The sequence below is a fragment of the Camelina sativa genome, chromosome 10 (assembly GCF_030686135.1).
Source record: "Camelina sativa cultivar CO46 ecotype springtype chromosome 10, ASM3068613v1".
NCBI classification, from domain to species: Eukaryota; Viridiplantae; Streptophyta; class Magnoliopsida; order Brassicales; family Brassicaceae; genus Camelina; species Camelina sativa.
The window spans coordinates 317,322-329,999 of record NC_141889.1 but is presented as its reverse complement, the minus strand read 5'-3'; the positions used below and the strand labels follow the sequence as shown (position 1 = coordinate 329,999).

The following is a 12,678-nucleotide window of genomic DNA, read 5'->3' as shown; positions in this document are numbered from 1 at the left end:
TATCAAAACACTATCTTTGTATCTTTATAAGCTGTTTTGCCACTAATTTTTTAAACTGAAAACGATGCGTTTGTCCTATGTTATCTGTCCTCGAGCTCATCACCATGACAACATGTAAAGTAATACATATATGTTTTGATAAGACAATTGAAGAGAGAAAAAAAAAAAAAAAAGTTGATAAACTAATTAATATTATGGTCCACGGTGTGTTACATATTAATTCCTGAGGTTTTCATACAGTTTGTTGTGTACATGCTCCTATAGTAGCATAACGAATCTTTACGATTTGTTTAGTTACGATTTTTTCCCGTACAAAGGCAAACAAAAATCAAGCGAATATGTAACGACCAGGGGAGTATCGATTCCATATTCGGAGAAAAAAAAAGGATGAAAAAGAAAAAAAGAAATTAATAAGTGTATTTTTCTTGAACTGTGAGTAATACAAGATTACGGTCCAGGTGGCGGGATATGATTGGCAAGGTCACAAGAACCTCAAATAACTGATCTGAAGAGAAATATAAAATCCAAAAGAGGGGAGGGGAGTGAGGTGGTGAGAGAGATAAGGTGGTGTCATAAGCTTTCTTTCACTGTGAGTCTCTCAAAGAAAAAAACCAAAGGCAGAGAAAAGAGATAACCAAACCCACAATGGCATCAACCTCACTCCTCAAGGCGTCTCCGGTGTTGGACAAATCGGAATGGGTCAAGGGACAAAGCGTTCTCTTCCGTCAGCCTTCTTCCGCCTCTGTTGTCCTCCGCAACCGTGCCACCTCCCTCACCGTCCGTGCTGCTTCCTCCTACGCCGATGAGCTTGTTAAGACAGCGGTTAGTTCCCACACACATCCTCTTCTTTGCCACGTGTTTTATCTGCATGATTCGTAAAAGGTCATTTGAATTGGAATTGTCTTAAAAGTTCTGTTGGTTCTGTTTTCCACTTTTTCTTTTCCTTTTCAGAACCAATTCAAACCGATTTTTGTTTGCTTCTTTCGTGTTTCTCTTAATTAATTACCGTTAAATTTTTTGGTTTAGATCTAGGTTAATTATACTATGCATGATTCAGAATGTTTCTAGTTTGGTTTTGATTTGATTCTTATAATTTTTGGGTTGGAGTAGAAAACAATTGCGTCTCCTGGACGCGGAATCTTGGCGATGGACGAATCCAACGCGACTTGCGGGAAGCGTTTGGATTCGATAGGGCTAGAGAACACTGAAGCAAACCGTCAAGCTTTCCGGACTTTGCTCGTCTCTGCACCGGGACTCGGACAGTACATCTCCGGCGCGATCCTATTTGAGGAGACTCTGTATCAGTCTACCACCGAAGGCAAGAAAATGGTCGACGTCCTCGTCGAGCAGAACATCGTCCCTGGTATCAAAGTTGACAAGGTAACTTAAAGCATACTCTGTTGAGTTATACCAACATGCATGTTGCCTAATTCGAGAATAATCTTAAATGAGTTGTGTGTATGGAATATTAATTAGGGTTTGGTGCCACTTGTTGGATCCAACAATGAGTCATGGTGCCAAGGACTAGACGGTCTAGCCTCTCGAACTGCTGCTTACTACCAACAGGGTGCTCGTTTTGCCAAATGGTATTAAGTACTTTCACTTCTGAGTTCTGATTTCATTTCCTACACGAACAAATGTCAGTTTTAAAGGGATTGTTTCGTCTCTGATGATTGATTAGGCGTACTGTCGTGAGCATTCCCAACGGTCCATCTGCTCTGGCCGTCAAAGAAGCTGCTTGGGGTCTTGCTAGATACGCTGCTATTTCACAGGTAAAACTCATAACTTGTCCCCCAAGAAGCAGCTCAAATCGGAATCTATCAAGCTACTCACACAAAAATTGCGTGTTTTTTAGGACAGCGGCTTGGTTCCGATTGTGGAGCCAGAGATCTTGTTGGATGGAGAACACGACATTGACAGGACATACGACGTGGCTGAGAAGGTTTGGTCTGAGGTTTTCTTCTACCTTGCTCAGAACAATGTCATGTTTGAAGGTACATATTCGTTATAGAGTACGTCTCTTAATACAGCTTGTAAATGTCTGAAAATTACTAAGGAAAAATTCACCATCTTTCTACACAGGTATCCTCCTGAAACCGAGCATGGTTACTCCCGGAGCTGAGTGTAAAGACAGAGCTACTCCTGAACAAGTTTCCTCGTACACCCTTAAGCTCCTCCGCAACAGAGTCCCTCCCGCAGTCCCCGGAATCATGGCAAGTTCTCTACTAATTCTCTCAAAGATAATTCACAGTTATAAATCCGCAAATACATTGCTTGGTTCAACACAACAGAAAAGTGTAAAATGAGGCAAAACCTAACACTGGTGGCTTGAATCAGAAGTAAAGAATATTGTTTCTTGTTTTTGCAGTTCTTGTCCGGAGGACAGTCGGAGGTGGAGGCAACACTCAACCTGAACGCGATGAACCAGGCACCAAACCCATGGCACGTGTCCTTCTCCTACGCACGTGCGTTGCAGAACACTTGCCTGAAAACATGGGGAGGCAGACCCGAGAACGTGAACGCAGCTCAGACCACTCTCTTGGCCCGTGCCAAGGCGAATTCGTTGGCTCAGCTCGGAAAATACACCGGAGAAGGCGAGTCCGAAGAGGCTAAGGAGGGTATGTTCGTCAAAGGCTACACCTACTGAAGAGATGATGCTGTGAAAAAAGAAAGAGATGAAGCAGATGTTTAATCACATTTGTTTTTGAGTTTGGTTGTTATTATCATGTCAAATCATTATTTGTTCTGCTTAATTTGCATTAGCTACTCCGATCCTTTTAATAAGTTCTAATATATTGAAGTTATCTATCTATCAAACTGTTTCTCTGCTTAGAGACGAATCCGACGTGGCAACGTTTCACTTTCACGTATTCTAAAAGATTAGTCTGAACTTCGTATTTGGCATTTTCTGGTTATAAAGGGAAAAGGAAAAATGAAAGTAAATAGCCAATAGGACACGGCCGCGTACACGTGTGTATGATTCAACTTATTGAGCCTCATGGGCCTTTGCATAGTCAATGGGCTTGATCTTTTTTATTCGCCTAATTTTTCGTTCATCTTTAATTTTTCCTTATTAGGGATATGAAGAATTCTTTCCATAGGATTTTAATATCTTATCATTATAAAAAAAAACCCCAGAAAAGAAAATAAAAATATTCAGAATTTCAGATATTAGCTTATATCCCTGTGACTGTGAGCCCTTAAGCTAATTCCGTTAAACTAAGATAATGCACAAACAACATAAACCTTCCCCTCTCCAACAACAAAGCTGGCGTAGAGCAAACGATCTCCAGTTCTTGAAACTTTTTACAATCTTCTTCTTAAACTGATTATATTGGTATCAGAGAGTAAAGTCTCTCTCTCTCTCATTCACCTTTATCACTTCTCAGACTCTCGTTTAAAGGGTCCAACGGGTACAATGCCTGCAGGCTCGTGATTGTTTGAGTTATTTCCATCAATGCCCTGCTCGTTGAGAAACAAAACAAATTGAGAACACAGTACAAGGATTGAGAATGTTATAGAGATATCTATATATTAAGATAGAGAGAGATTCAAATACATTGTTGTTTGATGCTGGCTCATGTACTCTTTGCGGATTAGCATTTAAATCGATCATTTCGTCATCCATCTTGCCATTAGCTTCACCATTTGCATGTGTAGAGACTCTTTGGTTCTGCAAACTGTCCCTAGTAGTGCTTGGTTTAGGCTTATCACCTGGAAACTACAAGAAACGGTAAACACAAGATGACAATTAGATCAAGAACATGGACTCAGAATGATTGTGTGTCCGATCAACTTAGTTATTTCAAACCTCAATTCTCTGTCTCAGCAAAAGAAACCGACCGTGAGTTCTCTTGCCACCAACATGTACTACCATGTCACATTGCAGGCAAAGGGAACTACCGTCTATCTCACAGTAAAAGAAGGCTGTTCTCACAAGGCCGAGATGAGAAACGACGAATTAGATTTCTGTTCTTTAGGTTTTTTATTTATTTATGTTTTGTGTATGAGAAAACAATGAACCATGAGCATTGGGAAAATCACTGTAAACAGATCATACCAGGTGCATTTTCGCATATATCACAGCACGGTGCATTGCTTGGTTCGGCTAAACCAACACGTACATGCCGACTAGCTAGCTTGTTGCACATATGAACCTGAAGTAAAAAATAATGAGAGATTTTTTGAATCATACATCAAGTCAATCTATTTTCGATATATGGTATATCTGAAAACTAGTCAGAGCTATTACGATAGAAACGGATGAACCAATGACTCGAGAAAGACTGCAAAGTGTTACCCTTAAGAGTCATCTAACTGAAGTAAGGGGTTGATTAATGGCAAAGAGCGGAAAAATGGATAATTTTCATTCTCCAGAAGTTATACAAAATGCAAACTCTGGAGACAAAACGTACGTTCCCTGCAATGTACATCACATAATAGAATCATTGAAACTGCAGCAACAAGAATACTTGTATTTCATCATCAATTGAACATGTTAATCCACCAGGTTTCAACTTTTTGAATCAGCTTCACTCCAATTCAAAGAGCCTAAGAATCTATAAACCAAATCTCAAAAGCCTACTATTTCTTAAACTCGAAGTTGTTCAATTTCTAGGCTTATCGAGCAAAGTCAGATCAACTGAGGCAAAAATCAAGTGAGAAACCCAGAGACAAGTAACAAAGACTCGATCTTTCACGAACCCATCAATCAGAGCACAGTCAACAACAACAGATACAGAGAAAGCTAAGAAAAAAAAAAAAATTACTTTTTCATCGCAGGGGCGACAAAGGGCAGCTTCATCGGCGGCGCAAAAGACGATAGCGGCTGCGTTCTCGCAGGCATCGCACAAAATTCGCATCTTTCTTCTTCAATCTTAAAAAAGTCTCTTTTTTTCTCACTCTACTCGGAACAATGAATCTCCTCACCTCCTCCAAGTCAAAATCTTTAGCCAGAACTCAGATTGCGAGTGAAAGAGATGAAGTCGGAACAAGTTAGCAAATTCAGATTAATTAAGGAAGGAAGTATAAGGTTAAGGGTTAGGATTGCGCGTTGGTGTATATCAAGGAAGAAGAAGAAGGAACTAATTTTAAGAAAATCTTTTGTAAGATGGGAGGAGAGAGAGACCAGAAGAGACGACCAAATCCACGCGCCGAGAGTACTCACTCGCTGTGACTAGGCAGGCAGCAAAAAAAAACTGTTAATTACTACTTTGAGTCATTTGTCCAATTTCATTAGTATTTTATTTATTCGTTAAGAGGGAAAAAAAAAATTACGAATGATTAAACAATAAATGTAGCATGATTAGCTGGGTATGGGAACACCAATATCTTTAGTGGATATGGTTTTGAGGTTTTAATAAGAGTTTTTTTGTTGTTGTTGTTGATTAAAGTTCCATTATAAGACTTGAAAAGAAAATTATCTCTTACTAAAAATGGGACCCTAAATCGTGAAAGACAAGAAAGACTCTAATGCCATCTGGAAGGTCATTCATTGATGTGTTTCCCTGAAACAGACTCGTCCTCTTGTTTCCTTCGTTTTTGGTGACTCACTCTCTCTGATAAGTTCTATTGTCATTCAATTTCAACCTTATATGATTTTTTTCTACTTCAAACTATATATATATATATATGTTGTACAATATTTTATCTGATTTCTATTTTTTTTTTTTTTGTGTGATGGCAGCTGAAATTGTGGTTAAATAGATTTAGGACGTGTGACTAGTTAAAAAAGAAAAGTAAAATATGAACTAAAATGATACTATAAGAAAAAGGAAATAAATAAGAGCCACAAGAGGAAAAAAAAGAAAGAAAAAGACAAAAAGGTGGGTGGGCCAAATGTCACCAGCCGTTTTAAAAAATTGGTGGTCGAGAAGTAGTTGAAAGCCAACTCTCAAAACTCTACTAGTGGCCTTGGTTTAAAGTTGTTTTTGCCCATCCATATTCACATTTTCATTTCACTAAAAGATCTTCTTCACAATTGTGTTTGATTTCCACCCCCCCCCCCCAATGTTTATTTTTTTCTCTCCATAAACATTTTATTTAGCAGAAATATTATAACACTTGGTAATTGGTATCTTTAAAATTTTGACGCTATACATATTCTTAAACACGACGAATTAAATTTTTCATATGTTAAAACATATCCAAAAAGAAAATACTTAAAAAAAAATCGACATTAATAGTATTATACAGGTTGCGCACTATTCTATTGCATATGGAGATTACGAATGGATCTCTTAATATAGTCTTTAAACATGGCGTACACATTTCAGAGTAAGTTGTAGCTTACGTTACTCAAGAATCAAGAATCTTAATGTATGTATATTATTAACCTAACTTATGGTATTATTAATAACATAAACTACGAAAAGTTTCAGTGTTATCATTAATAAAACGAAAAGCATCTAAACTTCACAAAAACATTTGATGTGAAGAAGAATGACAAAACCAAACAAAAAACTTAAGGGTTTGTATCGAGAGATGAATGATTTGCCTTGTACAGTAGTAGAACATGGAAGAACATGGTGACGGTAGATCCCAGCAGGTGTGGGTATTATTGCTAATTGTTGGGTTTCTACTTGAAATAATAATAATATATGGGCCCTGAAGAAGGCCTGTTACGAATGGGCTCTAAACAGAATATAAAAGTGAAATGAAGGAGGTCCATGTGGCGGTTGTTCTTACTAAATAAAAGCTTCCGGGGTATAATGGTCATTAGATAGAGTTGTCAACTCCCCTAGACGGAGGAGAGAGAGAGAGAGAGTGAGAAAGAGAAACCGGCGAAGCAAATCTATCTTTGGGGACCAAAACCATCATCAATCAATGCCGAGCAGAGCCGAGTGAGTGGTCGACCCTTGACAGCAATAAAGAAGCAGACGACAGACGACGAATACAAACTAGTTAGCAGGAGTGGGTGTAAGAAGAACCATCCCTTTTTGTAGTGTTTTTCTCTATCTAATCTTTCCCTTTTTGTACCACTGTCACGGTGTCTCCAATTTTGTCATTGTGCTTTCAATTTCCCTACATTGTTTAGGGTCGCAACTCCCTTCTCCTTCGCATTGTTTTTGTTTATACTTTTGAGAATTTCTCTAATAAAGCCTGAAATCAGAATTTTCTTACTATTTCTTCTTGGGTTACTATTGCTTTCCTTTTCCGAATTCTGTTTTTTTTTTTTTTTGTTTCTGGGTCTTTTTTCTTGGTGTGTAGTTGAAATAGTTAACAAGACCATTGTTGAAATACAGTTTAAGAATCTGTGTGTTGGTTCTGAATTCTGTAGCGTATGTTGTTGCAGATAAGAGCTTCCGGGTGCGACAGTGAGACAAGACAATGTTCTTAGAACTACAGTGCCTTGAGGAAGAAGACAACTCACTAGGTAATATACCTCTCTCTTTGCATGTTTATTTGACATGTATACGCACTTTATATTCTTACGATTTTATTTGTTAATGATGTTTTAAAATGTTCGGTTGATGCAATTCAAAAGTTTCAATGCGTTTTGACTAGTAAACTCGAAGCTCCTTTTAGTTTACCTTTAAAACACGCATTTGTGACTGACCTTGTCTCCCTCTCGCTCTCTCTCCATTGATGTATACAAAAATTTAAATGTTATTTTAATCCAAGTCACACTTTTCCGAATCTTTAGAATATGTTAAAACTTCTTTTTTCCTCTTACACTTATATATGCCTTTCAGACAGAGAAGTGTGGTCTGTGGGACCATTGCAATACCTCTTATTCGACTAAACAATGTTTTAGATTGGTAAAACGTGACTTAGTCTTCAAGCATAGTGGGTGACCATTACAGATAAAGTCGGTAATCTTTGGTTTTTTTTTTGCTTCTTCAGTTGAGGTAGATCACCTTCTAAGTAAACTGTTTTGAACAAAACCTAATATTATTACTAACAAAAAGTCTTCTATTATTTTTTATTTTTGTTGTGTTTGGTTCATTGAAATGTATAAAGTGTTCTCTTTCAGCAGAACATAGCAGCTTGTCTTTTTCTACGCATGTTTCATGTTTTGATCTCTTAGCTTTGGTTTGGTGAGATCAGATTTCTTGAATTTTGCCATTTATTTGTGTGTAGTGTTAGTTGGAAAATAAGTCTCCTTCTGTTTTTTTTTTCTCAATAGTATTCTGCTTTTGAAGTTCTTTCAGTAGTTTTGAAGTTATATTCTGCAATAAATATCCAAGGACTCCAATCTTAGAGGAACAACTGTTTCAGGAAAACAAAGGTTTCACTGAAATCAAACCAATGTTGAGCTATTGGTAGCACTTGCTAAAGAAGAGCAGAAAGAGATGGAGAAGACACAGATGCCTGTTGCCCGAGAAGAGAAGATACTGGTTCTGGTGAGATTGAGGCCTCTTAACGAGAAGGAGATTGCAGCGAATGAAGCTGCGGATTGGGAATGCATCAATGATACCACCATATTGTACAGAAACACGTTGCGCGAAGGCTCAAACTTTCCTTCTGCATATTCATTTGGTAAGAAGAGCAATAACCTCTGTCTTACTTGAACTCCAAACTAATAGCTAACCTCCTGAGTCTGAAATCCATAATGAGATATAAGGACTTAATTCATACCTGGCTTTGACCTTTACTTTCTATTTGAAAAGATCTCACTGTTCATCCGTATGTTGACTCTGATTCCCATTTCCTGATTGATGTTTTTTTGGTGACAGATAGAGTCTACCGAGGTGAATGTCCCACCAGACAAATTTACGAAGATGGAACCAAGGAAATCGCTCTGTCGGTTGTCAAAGGAATCAATTGTAAGTTATCCTTTCCCGTTGTTTTGCTGATGCTCGCATTGATGAAGAAACGATATGCTAAGTTCTTGAATGACTGTAATGATTGACAGGTAGTATTTTTGCATATGGCCAGACGAGTAGCGGCAAGACATACACCATGTCTGGTATTACTGAGTTTGCTGTGGCTGACATATTTGACTATATATTTCAGGTACCGACCTCACTACAACAGATTCTTTTTTCCAACGTTAATGCTGGTTTGTATTTTTCTTATGCACTACTAATTGGATCTGGACGCTGCAGCATGAAGAAAGGGCGTTTGCTGTGAAATTTTCAGCTATAGAGATCTACAATGAGGCCATACGAGATCTGCTTAGCTCGGATGGTACATCACTGAGGCTACGAGACGATCCTGAGGTAAATGAATTCGTTTTCGTTACCGAGAGAGCTTTTAGTTTGTAAAGTTTTCTGACTCTCCTTGCTCTAATTTTTCTTATTAGAAAGGGACCGTTGTTGATAAAGCCACAGAGGAAACTCTGCGAGACTGGAACCATCTGAAGGAGCTTCTATCTATTTGTGAAGGTAAAACTCAAAAGTCGAAACTCACTTTTCCATTACTATGAAGTAGCCGATGATAGTAATGATGTTTTGCAAATGGTCTGAAACTCAGATTGTTCTTCAGAAAATGTTGTCTGAACTTACATGTTTCTTCACTTTTGTAGCACAGCGCAAGATTGGTGAAACCTCATTGAATGAGAGAAGTTCTAGATCTCATCAAATTATTAGACTGGTTAAAATTCTATCTATCACTGGATTTAACATACAAATTCTCTCACTCTTAGCTTGGCCCTTGATTGTCTCCTTAATCTTTAGACAGTCGAAAGCTCTGCTCGTGAGTTCTTAGGCAAAGAAAACTCCACTACCCTCATGGCGAGTGTGGTATGCTCTCATCTACAATGCTAAACATCCCTTAACGTTATGTTGGATCTTGAGGTTTTTGTTTCTCTAATAACCGTGTCCATGTTCATCTTCCTTTATATGCAGAATTTCATCGATCTAGCAGGAAGTGAGCGTGCATCACAGGCGATGTCAGCTGGTACAAGACTCAAGGAAGGCTGCCATATCAATCGAAGTCTGCTAACTCTTGGAACAGTGATCCGTAAACTTAGGTGTGTGAACAATACATCCTTTGAAGTACATGCTTAGTAGTTAAATTTTATTAATAGAACCACGCGTTTCTTACACTTGATCTAGTAAGGGAAGACAAGGGCACATCAACTTTAGAGACTCCAAGCTAACACGAATTCTACAACCATGCCTGGGAGGGAATGCAAGAACCGCAATTATCTGCACTCTGAGCCCAGCGAGGAGTCATGTAGAGCTAACGAGGAACACTCTCTTGTTTGCGTGCTGTGCAAAGGAAGTTACCACAAAGGCGCGGATCAATGTTGTTATGTCAGACAAGGCTCTGCTGAAGCAACTACAGCGTGAGCTTGCGAGGCTCGAGACCGAACTGAGAAACCCTGCCTCCTCACCTGCTTCAAACTGTGATTGTGCAATGACGGTGAGGAAGAAGGATCTTCAGATACAAAAGGTTTGTGAACATACACAAATTGCTTTCACAAGTATCATTTTTCAGGTTTGGTATGACATTGACTGGTTTTTGTAACTGTGGGGCGGGTTAATGCTGATTAAGAGTTCGTGTTATGCAGATGGAAAAGCAGATCACAGAGTTGAGAAAACAGAGGGATCTTGCTCAATCCCGGCTTGAAGATTTCATGAGAATGGTTGAACACAATGTGGCGTCAAAGGTATTGCCGGTTCTTCCCACAATCTCACTTCATGCAACAGATACTCAATTGTTCATCACATTTGTTCCTTAGATTTCTATGGCAATATACTAAACGGCTTGCTTATGTTTTTTCTCTGTCGTAAGCCTGGAACTCCGCATTTCGGCAACCACACAGACAAGTGGGAGGATGGTTCAGTATCAGAGACATCAGGCGTGGTTGATTCAGACAGAAGGAGTTACATATCAGATGGGATGTCGACACCCCTGTCAATATCAAGAGCTTATGTTCATTCTCACTCTGACGACGAGGATCTAGATGAAGAGTTGCCTAGGCGTTCTGAAGATCGATCAGAAGAATATTGCAGAGAAGTTCAATGCATTGAGACTGAGGAATCAGTCACTGTCTATAATAACAACATAGACGAGAGAGCAGAACCTGAAAACATTTTAGGCCGTGGTGAGGATGCTAACGGTGAAACGAGTGTAGGCCAGAACGTCAGGGTGAGAAGCTGGAACCGTAGTGAGACTGTACCAGGCATGAGCACTCCGCCAGAAAACCTCGGGACAGACTTCCTCGGAAGACCAGAGAGTTACAAGATTGCGTTTCCTGATTTAGGCTTCGGTTCTAGTGTGTCGAGGAATGATTCTATGTCTTCTTGCGCGAGCGATTCCACTGGGGCTCAGAGCATCAGAACGCCGTTGGGAGAAGAGGGAGGTATCACTACCATCCGTACTTTCGTTGAAGGGCTTAAGGAAATGGCTAAGCGTCAAGGCGAGGTAAGTTCAAAATCATATATACTGATTAATTCTTCTTTGTAGTTTATGATTCATTTTCATGTTTTGTTTATCAGGTCTTGACTGCTGAGGATTCTGGTAAAATTGGGAGGGACATTGGTCTGGACTCCATGGACAGAGAATTTGAGAGACAGCGGCAAGAGATTCTGGAACTATGGCAAACCTGTAACATCTCTTTGGTGCATAGAACATACTTTTACTTGCTCTTCAAAGGAGATGAGGCGGATTCTATCTACATCGGGGTAGAGCTAAGAAGACTTATGTTTATGAAAGATAGCTTCTCTCAGGGAAACCAAGCATTGGAGGAAGGAGGAGAAACCTTAACATTGGCCTCCAGGTTAGATTTTTTATTGGTGTTTGTACATAGCGTTTGGCATTTGTGGTTGCAGTTTTGTTTAAGTCCTACTCTTTTTTTTGTGGCGTTTGGTTTTGGTAAAGCCGGAAAGCGCTTCACAGGGAGAGAAAGATGCTGAGCAAGCTTGTGGGGAAAAGGTTTTCAGGAGAAGAGAGGAAAAGAATCTATCACAAGTTTGGGATTGCGGTTAACTCCAAACGCAGGCGGTTACAACTTGTGAACGAGCTCTGGAGCAATCCCAAAGACATGACGCAGGTTGTAGAAAGTGCAGATGTTGTAGCGAAGCTTGTGAGGTTCGCTGAGCAAGGCAGAGCCATGAAGGAGATGTTTGGTCTGACCTTTACACCTCCTTCGTTCTTGACAACTCGGAGATCGCATAGCTGGAGAAAAAGCATGCCTACACTTTTCTAACTTTTGCTTCGCCAATGACACTATGCTTTTGGGTTTCTTGTAGCAGAAGCCATCTTTTGTATATCTTCTTGGTTTCTTTGCGTTTTCTTTTGGATTTGAAACATACAATGTTGGAATTGATTGTTTATCTTCTAAATTCTGGTCTGTTTACCCGAAAAATTTGTCATAGACCTTAAATTTAATATAAAAATAACTTGTAAAGTGTAAACACATAATCAAATGGAAACATAATAAACAAATTCTCATATAGGTCTTGCTTTCTTTAAAGTGATGTCAGAGACAGATTTGTTGCATCTGTCATAAAAATAACTAAAGGCATCAAAGACGTTTACTTTCATCATTTAACCTAGGTTACAAATATCAACATTATATGAAGATGGAAGGATCCACACCCTTTCAACAGGTAGCAAATGAGGCGTATAGGATTCCAAAACAGTTTCTACAAGACATGGCGGAACCTTTCTTTTCCTAATCCCCAAATAAAGAGTAACAATGTCGTTTGCAAAGTGAAAGACCAAATACGAGCTAGTAGTATACTTGCAAAGTGTCGTTGTTACTCCAACCTTTTATGCTAGATC

The 12,678-nt window shown here is 39.1% G+C and overlaps 3 protein-coding genes across 8 annotated transcripts; 2 read left to right on the top strand and 1 right to left on the bottom strand.

The window, feature by feature from the left end:
• Positions 1–557: 557 nt before the first annotated feature.
• Positions 558–2,810, top strand: LOC104716174 (fructose-bisphosphate aldolase 2, chloroplastic). Its single transcript, XM_010433544.2, has 7 exons — positions 558–822; positions 1,111–1,380; positions 1,477–1,586; positions 1,682–1,772; positions 1,856–1,994; positions 2,083–2,213; positions 2,369–2,810. The coding sequence occupies exons 1-7, from the start codon at positions 646–648 to the stop codon at positions 2,645–2,647; spliced, it is 1,197 nt and encodes a 398-aa protein (XP_010431846.1). The 5' UTR covers positions 558–645; the 3' UTR covers positions 2,648–2,810.
• A 282-nt stretch (positions 2,811–3,092) lies between these two features.
• On the bottom strand, positions 3,093–5,389 carry LOC104716173 (B-box zinc finger protein 19). 4 transcript variants are annotated; one of them, XM_010433543.3, is made up of 6 exons: positions 4,770–5,389; positions 4,301–4,420; positions 4,061–4,157; positions 3,812–3,927; positions 3,560–3,721; positions 3,093–3,462 (listed from the first exon to the last, which is right to left on the bottom strand). In XM_010433543.3, the coding sequence occupies exons 3-6, from the start codon at positions 4,149–4,151 to the stop codon at positions 3,379–3,381; spliced, it is 453 nt and encodes a 150-aa protein (XP_010431845.1). In that variant the 5' UTR covers positions 4,152–4,157; positions 4,301–4,420; positions 4,770–5,389; the 3' UTR covers positions 3,093–3,378. The 4 variants fall into 4 exon arrangements, with proteins under 4 accessions (XP_010431845.1, XP_010431844.1, XP_087324150.1 ...); XM_010433542.3 differs by lacking the exon at positions 4,301–4,420 and having other exon boundaries at positions 4,770–5,329; XM_087468024.1 differs by lacking the exon at positions 3,812–3,927 and having other exon boundaries at positions 4,770–5,062.
• A 1,282-nt stretch (positions 5,390–6,671) lies between these two features.
• On the top strand, positions 6,672–12,308 carry LOC104716172 (kinesin-like protein KIN-7F). 3 transcript variants are annotated; one of them, XM_087468019.1, is made up of 15 exons: positions 6,672–6,918; positions 7,295–7,375; positions 8,221–8,481; positions 8,679–8,768; positions 8,858–8,958; positions 9,051–9,164; positions 9,248–9,329; positions 9,470–9,537; positions 9,621–9,686; positions 9,792–9,916; positions 10,002–10,341; positions 10,460–10,558; positions 10,684–11,316; positions 11,391–11,671; positions 11,773–12,308. In XM_087468019.1, the coding sequence occupies exons 3-15, from the start codon at positions 8,295–8,297 to the stop codon at positions 12,098–12,100; spliced, it is 2,514 nt and encodes an 837-aa protein (XP_087324145.1). In that variant the 5' UTR covers positions 6,672–6,918; positions 7,295–7,375; positions 8,221–8,294; the 3' UTR covers positions 12,101–12,308. The 3 variants fall into 3 exon arrangements, with proteins under 3 accessions (XP_087324145.1, XP_087324146.1, XP_087324147.1); XM_087468020.1 differs by having other exon boundaries at positions 6,673–6,912; XM_087468021.1 differs by lacking the exons at positions 6,672–6,918; positions 7,295–7,375 and adding an exon at positions 7,840–8,039.
• Positions 12,309–12,678: the final 370 nt, after the last annotated feature.

Bases quoted from the DNA above. Each gene is read 5' to 3' on its own strand.
- LOC104716174 (XM_010433544.2), top strand. From the start codon at position 646: ATGGCATCAACCTCACTCCTCAAGGCGTCTCCGGTGTTGGACAAATCG. The intron at 1,995-2,082 runs GTACATATTCGT...CTTTCTACACAG, and splicing joins GAACAATGTCATGTTTGAAG to GTATCCTCCTGAAACCGAGC. The intron at 2,214-2,368 runs GCAAGTTCTCTA...TTGTTTTTGCAG, and splicing joins CCGCAGTCCCCGGAATCATG to TTCTTGTCCGGAGGACAGTC.
- LOC104716173 (XM_010433542.3), bottom strand. From the start codon at position 4,862: ATGCGAATTTTGTGCGATGCCTGCGAGAACGCAGCCGCTATCGTCTTT. The intron at 3,722-3,811 runs GTTTGAAATAAC...CGTTTCTTGTAG, and splicing joins TGCTGAGACAGAGAATTGAG to TTTCCAGGTGATAAGCCTAA. The intron at 3,463-3,559 runs GTATTTGAATCT...CTCAACGAGCAG, and splicing joins AGCCAGCATCAAACAACAAT to GGCATTGATGGAAATAACTC.
- LOC104716172 (XM_087468019.1), top strand. From the start codon at position 8,295: ATGGAGAAGACACAGATGCCTGTTGCCCGAGAAGAGAAGATACTGGTT. The intron at 9,165-9,247 runs GTAAATGAATTC...TTTTCTTATTAG, and splicing joins GGCTACGAGACGATCCTGAG to AAAGGGACCGTTGTTGATAA. The intron at 10,559-10,683 runs GTATTGCCGGTT...CTCTGTCGTAAG, and splicing joins AACACAATGTGGCGTCAAAG to CCTGGAACTCCGCATTTCGG.